The 21569-nt window shown below is 44.1% G+C and overlaps 1 protein-coding gene across 1 annotated transcript in view; it reads right to left on the minus strand.

Moving 5' to 3' along the window:
- Window positions 1–323: 323 nt before the first annotated feature.
- RAB22A (RAB22A, member RAS oncogene family) overlaps window positions 324–21569 on the minus strand; it is a 51928-nt gene continuing 30682 nt past the window's right edge. Inside the window, exons 3-7 of the mRNA XM_025853251.2 lie at window positions 19960–20041; window positions 9926–9997; window positions 9732–9838; window positions 8997–9106; window positions 324–4727 (exon numbers count right to left, since the gene is read on the minus strand). Coding sequence (XP_025709036.1) covers window positions 4630–4727; window positions 8997–9106; window positions 9732–9838; window positions 9926–9997; window positions 19960–20041 — 469 coding nt within the window. The 3' untranslated portion in view covers window positions 324–4629. The remainder of the gene's footprint in view (window positions 4728–8996; window positions 9107–9731; window positions 9839–9925; window positions 9998–19959; window positions 20042–21569) is intronic.

The raw sequence follows: 21569 nt of genomic DNA on the forward strand, positions 1-21569 counted from the left end.
AATGCAACTTCATCACGCCAGGTCTCTCTTATCATTCTCTTAGATTGAAAAAGCGGAGGCTCCTGAAAAATGTAACACCCTCCTAATATTTTTTAGACTTTCATTTGCACATAAAACAGGACAAATGCCCCAGAATTCCATTAATGTTTCTTGCAAATCTGATAATCAAGTTGCCTGGATTTCTATTACTGGAAGTCAAGACAAGTAACTCTGCTGTCAAGAGAAATTGGCAGAGGTCGTTTCTTCCACGCCTAGGCTAGATTTCCACACGACCTCCCTTTTCTAAAACTGTGCCTATAACGTGTATCTCCTGGACAGATCTGTTACTTGGACTGTTTTTTTTTTTTTAATGATCGTGCTGTAGGAGTTAAGGTAAGTCTCCTAAACATCACCTTGATTCATTGTTGAGCTTGTCATGCACCAAGCTAATTGAAGGCAGGTATATACTGATAGCTTGACCCATAAAAGTACATTCCACTTCTTCCTTTTTTAAAATACTTTAACTGTTAAGAGGTAGACTCTCTTGAAGTCAAACTGTAAACAGAAGTCATGCTGCCAGTCCCTTTCCAACAAATTTAAACGAGGACGATTTTTCCATGAGTTCACACCATCTAGCTTATCGTGATCATGAACTTTCCTTATAGAGTCAGGAAGAACATTTACAGACTACTGAGTTTAGAGAAGAGAGCCAGCCTGAGTGTGTAGGCTGTCATCTCCCCAGTGTTCTGAAGCAGATACCTGGTAGATACCAGAGTTAAGGGGCTCTCGGTAGGTCTCCCTCAGAAGGGAAGGATTCCCTCATTACTTCTACAGACAGGCTCTTGCAAAGACATCTGAATGTGGGGGGGGGGTGCTCAGCTGTTGTATATAATATTCTTTGCACCTATTATACAACCGCAGGGCCATGAATCATGTTCTGTGTGTTCTGAAAAAAATGAGTAGGAAAAAAATGCTTGTAAGAATTTATATAACCTCTTTTGCAACTCACCCACAGAAGAGAAAAGAGGCATCTAACGGTGAACAAATGTCTTTTCAAGCCCCGAGGCGGACATGCCAATCAGTGCAGTGTAATCTGAGTCAAACCTGTCCATTTTAACACACTGCCGAGAAGGTAGCGAGATTCTGCTTTGACATCTCCAGGAAAGCCATGGAGTGGTTCTCTAAAGGACATTTTCATTACTCTATCTCCCAGAGTTTAATTTAGAAGGTCTCCTAGAACTGTTTTCCTTCTTGAGAAAAAAAAAAAAAAAATACAAGACTTAAAGAGAAATTCTAAAATTACATATGGTCTTCCTTCCCTTTTTATATACTTAAAAAATAATGAAAAATCATCGCCTCGAGAAGGGCACCAGCCCACTCCAGGGAGGAGGTCAAGCCTCTAAAACAAAAGACTCTAACCTTTGGATGCGGGAGGCGTCCGCTCAACCAAAATCATAAATGGGCAACAAGGAAGTGTGTTATTTTAAAGGAACCAGCTCTCACAGCCGCTCTGCGTAGCACTTATTCTGCCTATGGCTGAAAAGCAGGTGATGGAGGTTTCATTTGGAACCAGAAGGGCTTGCAATAGGTACTTCTCCCTAATCACTTCTTAAAGAGAGTTTAAAATGAAGGACACTTAATCATACTCTTACTTTATGTTCTTTTAATCACCAAATGATGGCTAATTAGTTATCACAGAATCGGAAAAACACTTGTGTGAAAGGAGAGTTCTGGAGACTGATGGTTCCTAGGACTGGGCACCTGCAAAGAGCTCATTTCAATTTCTCTGAGAGGAATCAATATACACTTGCAGCTAATTAATGATTTTTCTCTTTTTCAGTCCCCAAAGTTTTTTAAAATGGCCCTTTGTCAGAAGGGAACCAAAAAGAAGATTTTTATAGATGGGCTGTGTCTCAATTCCTTTGAAATCTAGCTTTTTCCCATAAGAAATAACTGAGAATATATGAAATGTGTATGAGATCATTGCTTGGTCAGGTTATTAATCCAAAGCATGTTCAAAATAAAACAACTGCTTCCACCTTTAATCTCCACCTCTGCATCACACAAGCGAACAAAACAAATGGAAACATTTCCCCCTGTTTTCATGGGGTATGGATCACAAAGATCTGAGATGACAAGGTGCTGCTGCTAGTGGTTAAGAAGGTGCTACATGAGAAGCAGGGTCTTGTGGATTCCTGAGACAGTCTGATGAAAAGGAGGGCAGAAGAGAAGAGGCCCCAGAACGTGGGAAGACAGCGATGTTGCACAAGCCACCCACCCGTCATTCATTCTGGGACTAAAACATGTGGCCAGAACCAAACAGAAGCCCTCTCTACAAACGGGGAGGAGCGTGAGAAGTCATGAAAAAAGAACAGCCAAGGAGGGCCTGAAGAGCCGGCCCTGTTTTGGGCTAAATGCAGTGACGGTGGGGCCAGGATGAGAGGCAGGCCAACACCTTGCCAGTCAGACAGGCACGGAAGCACGCCGCCTTCCCCGGGCACCCAGACCCCAGGGAATCATCACCAGGCTGACAGGTTTGGTGGGAAGACTGTGAAGGTCACAGATGTGCGTCATCTTTTGGTGAAGACAGAAAGGGCCACCCATGCACCGCCTCTTCGGTAGTGAGTCAAGCACCCTTTGTTTTCATTTTGTTTGTTGTCGTGGAGATGGAGGCCCAGCAGTGGGAGTGTTAGGGACACACCAGGGCCGAGGTCAGATGCCCTGATCCATCTGCATACATAGGAAAGGAAATTCAAGCCCCTTCAGGTGTCAAGAGCCCACCCTTAGAATCGTGTGTTTTTTCTTACAGCTTGCTCATTTCATGGTGGGAAGGGAGCAAGCTGCTAGGAGGGTATCGAGTCCGCATGTATTTTAAACAAAATGTTAGAATTTTCCCTGACTACAGTCCTTCCATATGATTTCAGCAAGAGAATAAATAATTTCAAACGCTTAAGATATACACCAGGGAAAAGGGAATCGCTTTTTACTTAATCTGGGTTATAATTTTCCCATTAAAATCTACCCATATCAAGTGGGGGGCACAGGGAAATAACAATTATTTTTAAAAGTTTCAACTGTTCGGTTTAAGGATAGCTCTGAAAACACAATTTAGTTTGAAATTCAAGCTGTTTCATTTCCTATTTAATCTTGTAAATTTCCTTCCCTTACAATACTCAGGTTGGAAGGGTGCCAAATTAGACCAGGAGCAAATTGTCACCAACTTCACTTCAGTGCTTTATTTTTAGATTGTATTAAAAACCTCATTAGGCTCCCTGAGGGAAAGAGTGTTAACCACTAACAGAGGCAGGGGGATGAAGGAAACGGAAAGATAAGCTGAATTGTTAACAAGGAAAGCTCGCTTGAAACACTTGTCTGAGGTCGCTGTAAATGCTAAAAGAAACTTACTACCAAGACCAGGTGAGATGACTTGAACTTGGGAGTGTAATCTTTTACCCCCAGGCTAGGAAGGGCTAGGCAGGCTTGTCAAAGTGGCATATGTCTTTATTATGATTTCCAGATGGGATGTGGAAGGGAGGGGTGGGTGGAAGGAGAGGCAGAGACCTCTTCAAAGACTGTAAGCCAAGTGCTCTGTGCTCTCGCCCAACAGAAATGTGCGGCAGAGCCCCCCACGTGTAGGCTGAGAGGTGGGTGGGCACACCAAGACACTGGCTGCGAGATTAAATGGAGTGTTGGGTGAAACATAGAATTTATTCATGTATTTACATAATTTATAATCTTTAAGCAATGGTCTCATAAATATAGACTACAACTTTACATATGCTAAGCAACAGATAACTGTTTTCCCCACCAAAATATCTGGGTTAAATAAAAAATTGACAGAATTTACACCACTTTCTTTACTATCTCTCTTCTTCCTCTTTTTTAAACCACTGCTAGTCAGTTCAAACATATGCAATTCAATTTATTCCAGGCAGCTTCTCTACCGCCACCATCTTGATCATGAGAGCTTATTTAAAAAGGTGCCAATAATGTGTTTTGTGACACATACAGGACGAGGTTGGAATGCAAACCTCGAGTGAGCTATGCATCTGTTGTTACCGTTATTAATTTACTGTATGTTATCGTGGGCTAAAGTATTCAATGAAAAGTGCTTTAGCGATGGTGGGGACGGAGTCATTTCCATCAGTCCTATAAATAACCCAGTTTAGCTCCCAATAATGATTGCCATCCCTCCACTTACAATCACCTACCACATTTTAAATGATATGATTCCCTCTAACAGTGGTAACGGGAAACCAAGGAAATTACAATCTCTGCAAGGTCTTTTCTTCCTCAAGAACCATGAAAGTGCTAATTTTCCCTTTACAAATGTTACATAAAATCTTGATTACAAAACTACTCAACAATTTAATCCTACCATCCGTACAATTACATGTTCCTTTTCAGGAAGGTCAAAAGCCAACGATGCAGTCCCTCTGCACACCAGACTCGTGACACGACAGTGGTCCGCAGACTGAAATGTTACTGCAGCAGCCTCCAAGGAGGAAGCGGAACTGGCCAATTTCTCTGAGTCCTTTTTGCATGAAGACCCAAGCCGGTGAGGCGAAACCTGCTGGCAGGGACCCCAGCCCTCCTGTTAACGTTCTGGACCACCTACTTCATCATCAAGTCTGGGAGGCCGAGGCTCGGTCAGCAGCAGCTTCGCTGTGGCTCGGAAGGCTGTCTCCGGAGCTTGAAGCCCTTGCCGCCAGACGGCGGGTTGGCGTCAGCGGATGGAATTCTTCGACCTAGACGGAGAGGAGAGGAGGGAAGGGAAGGAACTTTAACTTTCCAAATCTGTTCATTCTCAGATGCAACAATCGTGCAGATGCAATTTGACGGGTTTCACTAAAATAAAAAGAGTTGAACAAATTTTCAATCTGGGAATCATTTTCGATTTATAGAAAAGTTGCAAAGATAACATAGAGAGTTGCTATCTAGCCTTCACCCAGGGCATGTCCGCATCTTAACTCCCATGGGACATTTGTGGACACGAAGAATTGGGCACTGGCACATCACTAACTAAGGTCCAGACTTTGTGCAGACGACATCAGTTTTTCTACATATGTCCTATTTCTGTTCAAGGGTCTGAACAAGGATATCACATTGCATTTAGTAAAAATGTTTTTAAATAAAAAGAAATTACATGCCAACAAAACATTCTGAGTAGGGAGTATATGCACTTTGGTAATTCCATCCGAACATGCCTGTCCCTCGGCCTCGGGGCAGAGCCACCATCCAGAGACAGGTGTGCACAGATGCCTACAGGACACACACACACCTGTACCTGGCCCCCTCCTTAAGACCCGAGAGGAGCAGACAGGCGCACTGTCGTCCACCTTGCCGCTTCCACTGGATACGCTCTGGGGGTGGTCTCCCTGCAGCACTATTTCTAATAGCTCTGTGCTACTGCACCGCATGGGTGTACCATGATTTATTTATCCATTCCCCTGTTGATGGATATTTAGTTTGTTTCCAACACTGTGATGGTATTAACAACAATGTAAAAACTATCTCCACGAACCAATGTGTAAGATAAATTAACAGGAGTGGGAGAACTGGGTCACGCTATTCTCCTCCTGGGTATTTATCTGACACACACACCATATTCCCAGTGTCTATCCAGCACAAATGCAAGAAGGACGTGCAATTTAAATTTTGACAGATGCTGCCAAATTGCTCTCTGAAGAGGCTGTGCCACTTTATTCTCCTACCAACAATGCATGAGAATGAACAGGTTTCACTTTACTGCTCCGTGAAGCATAATGTCAATTTCAGGAGAAACCTTAAATCACCATCCACCTACCCAGCCCATAACGCAAGGGTTGTGTCCATGCACAAAGGCCTTCCAGATGCCCTCCTACTTCTTAGCTCTCTCCAATACCTCCCACACTAAAATCAGCCAGGAGCCAGAAGCACATTACTTACTTGCCTACAGAGCTATGTCCCTTGAATTAGACCCTAAGCTCTTTGAGGTAAAAGGTTCTTTTTTCTCCATCTTTGTTTCTGGTATCTATTTAGCACAGTACTGGGCACGGAGGTATTTTGAAAGCATGGAATGAACAGACACATACATCTTGTGGCACTAACAAGGCTGCCAATTCTTAGGTCCTTGGTCACCAAGCCTGGAGCCTCTAGGATGTTGGGCAGCCTGCAAAGCCAGGAGGGTAGTACACAGCATGGTGTCTACACTTGAAAGTGTCCCCCAGAATGTCCTATAACTACTTTTCAAATGCCTGTAGATACTGCTGTGAATAAATTGCAAATTTATTTAAAAAGCTTTACTGAAGCTTCTTGTTGTTACATATTTCTAATAAATGGATCATGGAAATCCAGCTGGTATTACAGTGCCATCTCTGAAACAGTCTTAGAAGAAAGCAGAGGAGACCATCTTTATAACCTGGGAATAGACTGTGACCTCTTAAACTAGAACCTAAAAGTGCTAACCGTAAGGGTAAATAAGGATAATTTGGATTATATCAAGATTAAAAATCCCAGCTCTATGAAACAGTTGATTCACAAATGGAGGTCAAGCCACAAAGCAGATCTTTCCAATACACATAATCAACGATGGACTCGTATCCAAAATAAACTATAAACATAATTAAGAAAAAGGCAGGTAGCCCTACAGGAAAATAGGCAAAAGTTCACAAAAGAGGATATCGAGATATTTTCACATAAAAGTAAATAAATATCCAGAAAGGGGCTCAGCTTCATTAACTGTCCATCACAAATGCAGATCAAGACACACACAGCAGACCCAGAGTGACTGGGGTTCCATGTACCACTGGTGTGAGCACCCGCTGGGGTAACCACTTTGAAGACCTCCTCCCAGACACCTGCACACCCATCTTCTCCTGGGTATCAACAGGCCTGAGAAACACGCGTCCGCAACGTGTGCACACCGGACATGAAGTGAGTGCTCACAGAAGGACTATTTACCCCAGCTCTGAAGTGCAAGCAACTACGCACATGCCCATCAACGGGATGGATAATGACACAGTGGATGTTCTCCCCCGCCACACACACACTACAGTAATGAGGATGAGTCATGGAATGATATGGATGAGTCTAACACATGTAATGTCGAGCTAAAGCAGTCAGACAGAAAAGGGGACAGAGAGTTTGTTTTTTAGAAAATATAAAGTATAAAAACAGGCAAAACAAATCTGAAGAGCTGGCAGTTAGGACTGTGCTTCCTTGGGGGTGGGGGATAAGGAAGAATTGGAAGGGCATGGGGGAGGGTTCTGGGGTCTCGATCTGAGTGCCGACTGTAGGAGGATACTCGGTTTGTGGAAATTCCTTCTGTTTTATAGTGCTAAGCACCCTTCTGTACGTATATTACACTTCAATAAAAAGCATGCCAGGCACTGTACAATTTTACAACACCCAGTAAACAATAAACTCAATTTACTTCTCTCTAAATTTTTCTAATCTTTGTCAACATGTATTTATTTTATTTTTCACGGTTAAAATGAGTATGTACATGCTAGTTTTATATAACAATTTTCATTGTTGGCATAACTCACTACCTTCCTGTTTTTAATACCGCTGGAGTAAAGAACACTTAAAAAAAAAAACGATAATTTTGGCACACTCACAACACCACGCACTTAAGATATTTTAGCTTGAACTAAAAAATTCCCGATTGGCCTCATGTTGCCTTTCAAGCATGCATCTGGGTGACTGTTCTTTATAGTTGAGGAAGACCACAGACATTATGACTTCAAACACTGAAGGGAAGGGACTGGACGAGAGGCTGCGGGCCCACAGGCCAGTGGCCCCATATGGCCCCAGATGGGTTTGGTAGGCCTGCACAGCGCTTTGAAAATATCTGAACGGCCAAATCTAAACAGCACGACATGTTACATAAAATCCAGATCTCTGAACAAACTAAAATCATCAAAAAGGATAAAAATAACCCCAGTAATTAATTGGGCAACCAGGAGCCTCCATTCCACTGTGACCCCACCTGCTGGAGCAGGGCCCACATGTGCCAGCTGTTGGGGTCATGCGGGCTTTCTGCTGCTCCCATGTCCCAGTGCTGGTGGCCCATCCCTGCCTGGCCTTGTGGGGCGCTGGGTTTTGCACTCCCTCCTCTACACGATGGCCAAGTGCACTTCCAGCCTCAGTCACCTCTGACCTCACCCAGAAAGTTCACTGTTCCCTGTCTGCTTTCTCCTGTTCTCCACCTGGAAGTCTGACACGTCAGGGTAACGTGAATCCCAGATCTCCGCATAACCTGCTCTGCCCAATTTCAGTTCCAACATCACCCGCTCTGAGAGGCCTTCATTGACTACCTACAGACACTCCTTCACCTCACCCCACATTATGTTTTTCCTATCGCTGTGCATCATCCGAAGGGATCGCAATGGTTTCTGCGTTCACTGCCTGGCTCCTGCAGTACAATGTGTGTTTCAGGAGACAGGGGCTGTGCCTGTCTTGCTCGCCACGGTCTCCCTTGGGCCTGGAACCGTTCTCAATAAATATTTTGATGAATTTGAATGAAATGAATAAACACAGATACAATCTGTAGAGGATCCCAAAGGGATGCTGCAGCCTCCTTCCATCCAGCGGCATCATGTTAACACTTCTGGAAAAGGAAGGGGGAAGGGTGGAAAGAGAGGCCTTACTTTCTACTCGCCTGGTATTTCATTTTTGAGGGTTTTCTTACAGTGGAGTCACACCTGCATTTCATTTCCCTTTACCGATCTGTTCGTTTTCGATGACTAACTGAAACACACTTAAAGAGAGGCCAAGGGAGAGGTGGCAGCTTCCAGGCCCTGTGCACAGTTTACTCGGTAGCAACACTCTTCGAGAAGGGAGGCAGCAGCTCCCCAGCAATTAGAACACGATTTGAGACCTGGCCGCCGCTCCTACGTTCTCCCACCTCGTTCCACTGAGAACAATGGTGGAGACCAGACGACTCGATGTGCGGAGGGAACTCTCCCCAGTTGTGTAACTCCGTATTAAGGTGCTCTGCAAAGACAAAACCCATGCGGCACAGAGATACTCACTAATTTCTATAAACAGTTCATTTATGTTTATCGCATTTTTCGCGCTGGTCTCCACAAAAATTGCATGGATGGAGTCGGCATAGTCCTTAGCGTCTCTCTCCACGACTTCTCTGGAAGGCAACAATCGCAAATCAGAAATTCTAACCATCAAGAGCTTATCCCGCCTGCCCAGTAATTACCCAGGTTAGTGATGACAAAGGGCGTCACGAACGGCTAGTGACCAAGCCCCGATGTGTGGTCTTCCCAATCGCACCACCGCTGTGGTTACACAGCACAAAACTGAACTCAGCACCACTAACAATGCATCTGTCTGATGGAACGATCACAGAACGGCAAGGGTTTCTTTTCCCGCCAAAGTCGAGTCCTCGCTTTGGGAATCATGGAAGTAGTCCAGAGAAATTGCCAGTAAATGTGTTTCCCTTAAAGTATGTATGTTTTCCCATTCAAGCACCCGATGTCATGGGAACTGGGGGGCTACACTCATCTCAGATAATGTCAAGTATGATGTAACCAATGTTTACATAAATCACACACCTGTGCCTCTCTTTCTTTCATCTAATCAGCCCCCAATGTCTGAACTCTTAATTTTTGTTTGAAACTTCAGGACACCAACTAAACAAAAAGGAATTTTTCAGTGTCAGAGATAAAATAAAAGCAAGATTCTTATACTGGATATTGCTCAGGAACAAAGGGAACACATAGTCAGCACTGTCCTCTCCCGGTCTCGTAACACACCTGACGTCGACAAGATCACACTTATTCCCGGCAATAGCAACGACGATATTGGGCGGGCCGTGCTGCCGGAGTTCTTTCACCCAGTTCTTCAGCGTTGAGAATGTCTCCTGAAACACAAAACACGAAAGCGACTGGAGGCTGAAGCAGCCAAGAGAGAGCTTTCAAAACAGTCTACGGCAAATGTAAAGGCTTACTTCTTTTGTGATGTCGTAAACAATGATGGCCGCAGCCGAGCCTCGGTAGTACATCGGCGCTAAGGCACGAAACTGCAGAGAAGGGGAAAGAAGAAACAACAAAATTGGGAAAGCGGGTTAGAGATGTTTCTCACCAGACTTTTAGGCCCAGTGGCCCTGCACAAAAGGTAATCTTTGTCTTAAGCCCGAGCCCAGGACACGGCGCCACAGAGCAGAGGAAGCGGCAATTACCAAGGGCAAGAAACTCTTCACGTAACTCCGTTTCTCAGAAAATAGTTTATAATACAGTTTTATAGGAATTAAATATGCTGCTATAAACAACTGTTTCAGCTAAAAAGGCTTTTTAATTGAACTCAATGTTATAATTCCCGAATTCATTTGTTCAATAGTCCTTTAAACTTTGGCTTCCCAAACTATCAAGGAGATAAAAATAATGCTGTAAATAGTTCTCCAGAGAAGTGGCTGCATTTGGGTGCCGTAAAGATAAGGCTGTAATCTAAATGCTGATTGTACTACAGAAATGAGTACACATTTACATTCGCTACTTGGATGAGTCTATAACTAGCCTGTTTGATATCCGCACACGTGGCAATTCCCAAATGCGGGTAGAACTCTCATTTACATGCATTTCACTCTGTGCGCGTGGCCCCTTCCCACCCGCCGCCCCCCACCCCTACCCGGTGACAGGGAGGGAAGGGATGGGAAGGCGAGGCAGAGGGATAACCGCAGGGCTCAGTCGACAGGCCACCTCTCCTGATGAGCACGCGATGGAAAGTGGAAAATGTGAGGCTCTTTACCCAGTCGACGCTGATCCTGGGCAACCCGCTCAGTAGATATGATGCCCATGCTTGCAGCTAAGAAATTTACCAACTAGATCTTTGTCTTAGACCCTGCCTTTCAAACCTGACCCCTATGGCTGATGTGATACCCCTGTACTCTCATCCTGCTTCTCTGCTCTGGTGGCTGACCCCCAAGTACGCGTAGGAACTGTCGTCAGAGGTGAGCATCTGGTGTACTGTACAATTTACATACGCAGTTATAGATTCTGCAACTTCTTATCCAATGAGCTTAACCTTTGGCTTCTAAACTTTTAAGTTATTTTGAATTTTGCAAAAGAAAGTGAAATTATGACTGTAAACTCCAGGAGGGAAGAGAGCATGTCTGCTCAGTATATACCATTTTATCTCTGGAGCCCGATGCCTGGCACACTGTAGGTAAGCAAGAATTGGTGAATAAATAAGAACTGTTTAAATATGAGGTGATGTGGAACTAAATGCCAGACCAGATCTGGCATTATGAAGCTTTCCTACTACTATTTGTGAGAAAAATCTCTGCCACTGGGGTGAAAGCTAGATAACTTCCAATAAAATACGTTAAGTTGGAGAGAGAAAATAACAAAACTAAGGACTGCAAGCAAGAAAGCACTACAGAATAGGAAACATTATTAGATGGAGAAGACTCTGTACTGATTTTCATGGGCTGAGAGTTAGCAGGAGCATGCAAAGAGCACAAATGGTGATGGTATTAGCTTTTCCTTTCACTTCCCTTCCTTCACTTCGTTCATTCCTTTTTGCATATAGTGGACACAAAATGTTACGTTAGTTTCAAGGGTACAACACCGTGGTTGGACAAGTCTATATGCTGTGCTGTGCTCCCCGTAAGTAGAGCTACCAATCTGTCCCCATTCATCACAATTACAATACCATTGACTATATTTCTTGTGCTGCACCTTTCACCCTCGTGACTGATTCATTCCATACCGGGAGCCTGTGCCCCCCACTCCCCTTCACCCGTTTTGCCCACCTCCTCAACCCCTTCCTTCCAGCAACCACCACTTTGTTCTCTGTAGCTATGCAGACCCATAGCTTGTTTGTTTTTTTGATTCCGCATATGAGTGAAATCATATGGTATTTGCCTTTCTCTGACTTATTTCACTTAGCATTATACCCTCTAGCTCCATCCATGCTGTTGCAGATGGCAAGATTTTTTTTTTTAAGGCTGAGAAATACTCCCTTTTATACACACACATCACACACACACGCACACACACACACAGCACACCTGTTTATCCATTCATTGTTCAATGGACACTTGGGCTGCTTCCATATTCTTGGCTATTGTAAATAATGCTGCAATAAACAAGGGTGCATCTATCTTTTTGAATTAGTGTTTCATTTTCTCTGGGTAAATACCCAGCAGTGGAATTACTAGATCATGTGGTAGTTCTATTTTTAATTTCCTGAGGAACTTCCACACTGTTTTCCACAGTAGGGGCACCAATTTACATTCCCACCAACAGTGCAAGAGGGTTCCTTTTTCTCTGCATCCTTGCTAACACTTGTTGTTTCTTGTCTTTTTGTGTGTTTGTTTTTTAAGTAGGCTCCACACCCAGGGTGGAGCCCAATGCAGGTCTTGAACTCATGACCCTGAGATCAAGCCCTGAGCTGCGATCAAGAGTCAGATGCCTAACTGACTGAGCCGCCCAGGTGCCCCTCTGTCTTTTTGATACTTGACATTCTGACAGGTGTGAGGTAATATATCTTTGTGGTTTTGATTTGTGTTTTCCTAGTGAGTGGTGATGTTGAGGATCTTTCCATGTGTCTGTTAACCATCTGTATGTCTTCCTTGGAAAAATGTCTATTCAGTTCCTCTGCCCATTTAAAAATCAGATTTGTTGTTGTTGCTTTCTGGGTACTGAGTTGTATAAGTTCTTTATTTATTTTGGGTATTAACCCCTTATCAGATATATAATTTTTAGCTTTCATTTTGATATATTACACTGGCAACATCCTTTACAGGGTTGCTGGGTTTCTGTTTTTCTTTAGCATTTAAATTTGTAAGGTAAAATTCATGTGGAGAAATGCAAAGATCTTAAGTTAGATAAAAGATCTTGCAGCACCTGGGTGGCTCAGTTGGTTAAGTTAGATCTTAAGTTTTGATAAAATGACTAATGTGTATGTACATCCATGTAAACATCCTACCAATATGTAAAATATTTCTATCAGTAGACAGAAAGTTCCTTAAGGCCCATCTTATCATGCCCCTTCTTTAGTCCTCATAATCACTCTTGTCCTCAAGTCTACCTTACTGATATTTGTTGATAATGATGTAACTGCAATAATTTCCGTTTGCTTATGATTTGCATAGGATATCCTTTTCCATTCCCTTATTTTCAAGCTATGTTTTAATAGTGAAGGTAATCCTCTTATATGAGGAAGTAATTAAATGTAAAGGAATTGAACATTCCACTTAAAAGGCAGAGGTTGTCAGACTGGATCAAAAACCAGGCTCAACTATGTGCTGGTTATAAGGTCAAACATTTTGCTGTTTGTTTTATATTTGCTCCATTAAAAAAAAAAATCTGTTTTTCCTTTCCTCCCCTTTTGCATCAACTATTTTTTAGTATTCAACTTTAATATATTAATTTGCTCACTAGCTTTTTAGCTATATCTTCTTGTTTTTTTAAGTGGTTGCTCTTACAACTACAACATACGTTTTTTCTCAGTCTACTTAGAATTTAAAATGTACCACCTCACATAAAATATCACAATGTTGCAAGAGCCTAATTCTCTCCCCGCTGTCCTCTGTGCTGTCAAATATTTAAAATCTACATATACGGTAAGCCATGCAATCCAGTGTTATAATTTTTACATTAATAGCCAGTAAATAAGAAGAAAAAAAGACAGATTTTCCTATTTACCACTTCTAGCAGTTCTTATTCTTCCTATGGATATGAGTGACCGCCCGGCGGTGCTTCCCTTCAGCCTGAAAAACTTTCTGGGGCTGCTGCCGAATCCTCCCATCTTTTGTTCTTCTGAAAAGGTCATTCCTTGGACTTCATGTTTGAAAGCCAATTTTGGCAGATTGACATCTTTCTGCTTTGAAGCACTTTCAAGAGGCTTGTGTCCCACTATCTTTGGGCCTGGGGACTGCGTGCACTGCTGTCCCCTGCGCAGCACGGGCCCGTTATCTCTGCTGCTGTCATGGTTTTCTTCTTCCGCTCCTGTTTCCAGCGGTCTGGGTGGTTTCCTTGGTACTTACAGGTTTGTTAGAACTTCTTGGATTTGTGAATTGGTATGTTTTACCACATTTGGGAAATTTTCTTGAAGTATCTTGTTTATTTATTTTAAAGATTTTATTTATTTATTTGACAGAGAGAGACACAGCGAGAGAGGGAACACAAGCAGGGGGAGCAGGAGAGGGAGAAGCAGGCTTCCCGCGGAGCAGGGAGCCTGATGCGGGGCTCGATCCCAGGACCATGACCTGAGCCGAAGGCTGACGCTTAACGACTGAGCCACCCAGGCGCCCCTCGAAGTATCTTTTTATTGTTTCCCCTCTTTCTTCACAACTTCTGGGTCTCTAGTTACACACATCAGGTTGCTGGGATCTGTCCCCATGGTGCTGAGACGGTTCACATTTCCCACTCTCTGTTCTTCTGATTGGCTAATTTGTTTTGCCAGTCATCTAGGGGATTTTCCATCGTAAGTCTTAGGGTCTTCAGCTTTAGCATTTCCATTTGTTTGATCAGTTTCCATTCTGTGTGAGGGTCTCCACCTGTACTTAAGTTGGTGAGACTACTTTTCCTTGAAGTCTCCGAGTGTATGTAAACTGTCCAGCTTCTATGATCTTCTCTGAAGTGTTAAAACCCGGACAATAACCCTGAGATTGGTTTTATGCATGGTGAGGGTGGGCCTGCTTGTCATTCTGGGCCGTGGTCTCTCTGCATAAGGCCTGGCCCTTCTGAAGTTTCAAGGGAAGTCCCAGCCGACTCTCTGCTCAGTGTCACTGCCATTCTAGCTGCTGTTCTGTTAGGTTCCTCGATGTCTCCCCTTGCAGCGAGAAGTCAAGCGAAGGCCCGAAGGGAATTTATAAGCAGATTTTGGAGCTCCCTTCCTTGTTGGATCCATCTTTTCTGGGATTTGTCCCCCTTCCCCCCAGCTGCTCTAGCAGCATCAAACTCTGCCGTCCAATACTATAAGCTAAAAACTGGGGCTTTCTGCCTGAGTCCTAGCTACGTACGCTGTGTGGCACGGACGAGCGCACACCCTCTGGGGAAAAGCTATAAAACCACGAGCCTCACCCACTCTAATTCCCTTTGTAGTCTCTGATGATATCTGGCAGTGCCTTTGGAGAACTGTTTTTAAATGTTTTGTCCAGAGTTCGTGTATAATTGTTAGCTTTGGGAGGGTTGGTCCCTTACAAGCCACCCCGCCATTATTAATACTGAAACTCTTTCCATGACCTTTCGGCGTAAAGAAAGAAAGTGTCAGCTTAAAAAAGAGACTCAAAGGATGTCAGCACATCTCTGTTCCAAGAGATCAAGGTCAGCAAAACATTTTCTGGGAAGGGCCACGTAGTAAATATTTTAGGTTTTGTGGGTCATATGATTTCTATCACAACTACCCCACTCTACTACTGAAGAGTGAAAGTTGCTCCAGATAATGTGTAAACAAACAAGCATGGCTGTGTTCCAATACAACTTTATGAAAACAGGCAGTAGGCTGCATTTGGCCGAGAGGCCAGAGCGTCAACCCCAGCTCTAGAGGATACTCAGCTACCACAGGTTTTCCTGATTTTGTTTTATTTAAAAACATTTTTTAAAAAAGATTTTATTTATTTACTTTTGTGCGCTCGAGAGCATTCAAGCATGAGTGGCAGGGAGAGGGAGAAGCAGGCTCCCCACCGAGTGGGGATCCTGATTTGGGACTCCATCCCAGGACCCTGGGATCATGACCTGAGCCGAAGGCAGACGCCTAACTGACTGAGCCACCCAGACTCCCCATTTTCCTGATTTTAAACATGAGAACGATTCCTTGTTCACATGACAATAACTGAGTTTGTGCCATCCTCGTGCTCTGGCCTCTGTAAATGGTCATCAGGAGAAACCACGTGAAGATTCGTGTATCTCCATCTAAGGACTGGATGAAGTATCTATTAGATTTTAGTTAGGACGCTTTCTTGGCAAGTATTTCAAATGTTCTCGCTCCATTCATGGTGTATCTATGGTATCTGTGGTGCTCATTTGTGCACGGTGCTGGGTCTGTCTCCATGCTACTGCGGGAGTCCTTGTTAGTAAAGGATGACCAGGGAATGAATGAATTCGTTTAGGATAGCAAATAGGGACAAAAAGATCTGACAAAGGTACTCTCTTGAAAAAATAAATTGAAATTAGGAGAACAAGTTGCATTTCATCTGACGTTAGGAAAAAAATTAGGTTTATTATTGCAGTGTCCTGAATGAACACTGAATCGAAGTTGATTGAGGACCTGACTGTGATTCTTCTGATGAAACTATATGCCAGCACAATACGATGTCTATCTTTCATTTCATGCTTGACTCTCCAATCTGGTCACAGAAAGGGAATTTTTAGAAAAATATCTGAGGACTCCATCAGTTTTTCCTAGGCTGCTCAACTCTTTGGTCCACAAATCATTATCTTTTGAAAGACTTATATCATCATCCTGATCAGTATTTTCCCCTTCATTTAACAAGATCCCTACCATCCAGCAGGCTTTGCATGACATTTGTGAAGTTCTCCAAAATCACTTTCATTGACTTAATGAAATCAATTTGCAAATCAATTGCAACTGGACCATCAGAAAGACAATCCACCTGCCAAAACCATAGACAGCAAGGGATGCGAGAGTCAAAAGGGGAGGAGGTTTGAAGGGTCAGTTCATCAGAAAGAATTATTTTATAATACCTTTTGGTTCCATGAGTCTTACTATTGTAGGGAACTTACTAATGTAGGGGACAATACATATGCCAATACCAGAAATTTATAATTTGAGGCATGCAATACTCACATGGTAACGGTAGAGGATCTGTCCTTCCTTATCTGTGCAAAAGTAGGGCTGGCAAGCAATTGACAGAAATCCACTGACATCAATACTGTGTGCCAGGGGCTGAGAGCACAGACATGAATACAGTTCCTGCCTGCAAGGAGCTCACAGTCTAATATGAGACAGACAAGTAAGGAAAGAGGAGACAATCCTATGGATCGGGGCAATCAAAGACTGTGTAGAATACAAGGAAATACTCTGAAGAGTTCATTCACTGACCGGTTTGACCAGTCTCTGAGCATCAGTGCTTTGTCAGGCAGTGGGAATATGACAGTGACCGAGACGCCGGTTCTGGCTCTTGTCAATCAAATTCAGTAGACAGATCATCTAATTACAACTTGTAATGAGGGTCTTGAGGGAAATGAATGGGAGGCAGTGACGGAGAACACACTGGGGCCCTGCTTAGGGCAGGGGGGTTAGGGAAAACTCTGAGGGTGTGTCACTGAACCTGAGACTAAAAGGCTGGGAAGGAGCCAGCTGGCCATGCTCTGAGCAGAGGGAATAGAGAGTTCCGGTAGAAGAAACAATGTATGTGAAGAGAGGCAAGGACCTTGGGGCGTTGGAGGAACTGAATGGAGGCCGGTGGGCTGGAACTCAGTGGGCGAGGGAGGAGCCAGGAGGGCAAACTGAGCTGAGAAGGCAGAGCAGGCCGTGCAGGGCTTTGCAGGCCACAGTTCAGACCTTGGCTATGATGAGAGCAGTGGGAAGTCATTGAAGGGTATTAAGCAGGAAGACAATAGCATCTGATTTCTTTTTTCAGAAGATCCCTCTGGGTCCTGTGAGGGGAAGCGATGCAGGGTGGCAGGCTGGGAAGAGGGAAGTTGGGGACCAGTTAAAAGGCTACAGGGACCCTCTGGTGAGTCACAGGTGGCCGAGTGCAGAGGGCTGGCAGTGGAGGTGGACGGAGGTGAACGTGATGATGTACATTTAGAAGACGCAGCTGGGTGGCATGCTGATAATGTGTGGGGCAGATGAGGAGGGAGGAATCAAGGGTGACCTTCAGACTTGGATTTGAGCAACGTGGGCAAATGGCAAAGCCGTGACTTGTCTGAACACAACAGGGATGGTTAGGAAAGGCCCCCCTGAGGTGACATCAGAGGCGAGTTTTGAAGGCCGTATATGAGTTTTCTTGGCTGAAGTTGGGGGGGAGGGTATTCCGAGCAGAGGGAACAGTGCATGGCTAGGAGGGTGAGACAGTATGGCATGCTGGAGAACTATAAGCAGTTTGGTCCAAAAACACAAGCTGGTGGGAAGTGAAAATGGAGTCTAGCCGAGTCAGGTCTTATAGGCCTTGCCCAGGGAAAACTGGCAGTCAGAACAAGCTCCCAGATGTGTCTGGTATGAGGCTCACAGCATTTCAAATGACGTGTGCTTAGCTGTCAGATATTTTGCTTTTCTTAAACCCTGTGACCTGGCCAGCTTGGATGTGAACTCCTGCCCTACAACATCCGGCTGAAGTGGGTGCTCAGCAGCTGGTGCACCTCTCCTGATGGCCTCCACAGCACAGGGTTCCACCGGGCAGTCCTCCTGACCTCTGCCTGCCTGCCATTCCCCATGCCAGCCCCTGGCTAAGTAATCTGCTTCAGGTAGGGGTAAGGCCGATTTGCATCTCAGAGCAACTACCCCTGGTGCAGAATCAATTAGAAGTGGGGAAACAAGAGGCAGGCAAACCAGCTAATGACAAAACTTAAAAGAATCCTGCTATTACGGTAGCAGTAAGGGAGAGGCATAAAGCCTTGTGTTACTCTTTTTTTATGTGCTAGAGAAAAGAGATGCTCTACATCACCATGTATACTAGGACAGGCTCTGATTCAAAGTATAATGGAGTCTATATTATAGCATGATTCTTTATGATGAGGGTTTTGCTGTATCATCAAATATATGGGAGGGGGTAATTGAAACTTGGGATTCAGTGAAAGGTACATATATTACTGGTATGAAGAGCTGCAGGCGTTCTTGGCTAATAGGACAGACACCAGGGCTGTGTCTATAGATATATTCATGGAGACTACGGGAAGCAACACTTGTGAAGGATGGAAGAGTGATGGTTAGCAAAGGTCTAGCTGTCCTAAATACTCCATTCTAGATGCACAAACAAAGTAGGAGGAGTGCGGGATGGGAGATTAAGCAGATGTATCTCAGATGAATAACTGGGCGCAGAGCATGACATCCGGTGTTAAAAAAAACCAACCAAACAGAAGAAACCAAACAGAGCAAACTTAAGATGTTAAATCTGTACAAATGTATGGTGTCTACGTCTAGGACAACAGTAATGGCTTGTTTTGTCTTCCCCCATTTGTCTGTGATGATTCTTGTCAGGTTTTATACCATACACAGTATCTATGCTGTCTTAGATAAGACCGTGATGACAGACTATTTCTCCTGATTACTTCTGGTATACCTTTAAGAGCTTACGATAGCACCATGCATCCATCAGATGTTCTGTTTTGATAGTACTGTTTGAGAACAAAATTAAACAGCAGCTGAATAATGGGGTGGCTGGCAGGCACACCTCGATAGGGAAATCAGACGTTGGGCCCAGAGGGAAAATGAGGCAGCAGGAAGTGTCTGTTCCCTGCCCTGCCTCCCCACCCCTTGTCTGATGCGGGTGGGCCTCACCAAATCCCACTGTGCACTGGGAGGCCACGGCCCAGGCCCCACCTCTGGTTCGGGCTCTTCCTTAAGCAGATAACCATCTTGGACAATTTTATCATCAGGCATTTATTAAGTACCTATTGCTTGGCTCTGTGTTAGCTCATCCATTTCACTTAAATCTCAAACTTTATATGCTGTAAAGTTCCCTCTTTAAGAGCTTTTAAAAGGCAGCTGTAAATGAGATGTGCTTAACTCTCCCTTTCTACCACTAATTCTTTTATATCTTTGCTAGAGGATGAAGCCCCAAATTACACACAATGCTCTGAGTGGGATTTTATCAGGCCTGTTAGTCAGCATTTACTTTAAGACACTAAAAAGTATAAAAATGCCCTCAGTGCTCATTATCACTTTCTCTATCAGTGGACTTTGTGGCTCTAATTGAAAAGAAAAAGGCTGGCCTACGCAAATGGAAATAAGTGTGTCTCTGGTGCACGGAAGAGAAGTGAGTAATGTTGAGATGACAGGGACATTGACAGTGGGGTTGGAGCTTTAATGTGGGCCTCAGAAAAACACATAGTAAATTAAAGGGCGACTTACTCGTTCTTGTCCAGCTGTATCCCAGATTAGGAATTTATGTAGCTCATTTTGGTACTGGACAGTCTTGGTCATAAAAGATGCCCTATAAAGAGAGACCTAAATGATCAGAACACAGTTATTTAAAGCACGATGCCAGCCCCAGTTGGAAACATCACTTAGACTTAATGCTCAAACTCCCGCTCCACCCTATTTCCTAATTGTGGTCCTCTCTGGAGTATTTATGGGATGCTCAGATGCTGGCTGCATATTCTGGGTCAAAATAAAGCATTAGGCACATCTGCCCAGAAGACTCTGGTTTGTGATCGCCTAAGCTCATATCAAAAGAACCAAGAGATAATTTGGCAATCCAGACATCAGCCTCCTTGTACACCGAAGCGGTTATTTAAAAAGATGGTATCATGGGAAAACTTATGAAACTTACAAAAAAACCTGTGTGTCCAGGCAACAAGTGCATTAGGAAAATGTACTGGGCCAGTGGGGTTTGTCCTCCCTCATTCCCAAACCAAATGACCATAGAAGTAGCTGAATAAGACGTAATATAACACTAGAGTTAATAAAATTAAGACGCCAAACCAGGAGCAGGAAGATGGTCGGAGCAGTGATGCCCCCAGTGACCACTTCTGAGTCTCGGAACCAGAAGAGCCTCTTGGCTGACCTGACAGGCCACATCAGCCCTTCGGGCCTGATCGTGCCCTCGACAGGGGAAGGAATGATGGTGTGCAGGTTACCTCGCTTACTCTGAGGGACTGCTCTGCCCAGGGGCCTTTGAAGGTTCCTATCATTTGGGGGTCTTCTACTTTTTGGAGAATGTGTGAGGAGCCGCGGGGGCCCAGAGCACGTGCCTGGAACGAAGTGGCTCCTGGACACAGGTTCGAAGTCCTGGGGCTGGGCTTGGCTCCAGTGTCATCTTCCACCCCCACCTCATGCACAGAGCTCCCTCCTGGGAAGTCCTCTGTCCTCTAGGCTCCTCCAGGCTCCTCCAGGCATCCCAAGCCGCCCGCAGAATCCAGAGAGGATTATGCCTTCTTTTGTACTCGGTAACAAGTCTTCCGGGGCCCGAGGGCCGAGTTCTACTCTTGGAATCAGACCCTAATCATCTTAATCAGGACATGAACGCAATGGCTAGGCATTTTCAAATATGCTGGATGTCTGAAGTATTTTTTGAGATTCAACTAATTGTGCAAGTTCTTCAAGAAAGTGCAAGCTGAAATCCATAGAACGACTTTCTGAAGAATCACTGAGCTTATTAGATATGTATCAGAATCCTTAGTTGTAAAAACTTAAACTCTGATACAATGAATTCCCAGCAATATTTATATCAATTTATGGTTTAGCAAGCAGCCTCTGAAATAGTGACTGTGATGAAGAAGGGAAAATGGGCTGGGAAGCAAGATCACATTTATTGGATAGGTACCATTTACTGGATATTTATTTACTAGAAATTTACCCCTTGGTATCCTTATCCTTAGTAAAGTGCTTTATGCATAGAAGGTGCTCGATAAATGGTTATTGTATCAAGAACTTCTGGCGACCCACCAGGATTAAATCAGGATGTGCAACATGATTTCTCACTTAGGAAAGATCTAAGCATTCAAAAAGCCTTGTTTATT

This window comes from Callorhinus ursinus, unplaced genomic scaffold, assembly GCF_003265705.2.
Source record: "Callorhinus ursinus isolate GAN/ISIS: 27379988/994484 unplaced genomic scaffold, GSC_fseal_2.0 scaffold53, whole genome shotgun sequence".
Lineage (NCBI taxonomy): Eukaryota > Metazoa > Chordata > Mammalia > Carnivora > Otariidae > Callorhinus > Callorhinus ursinus.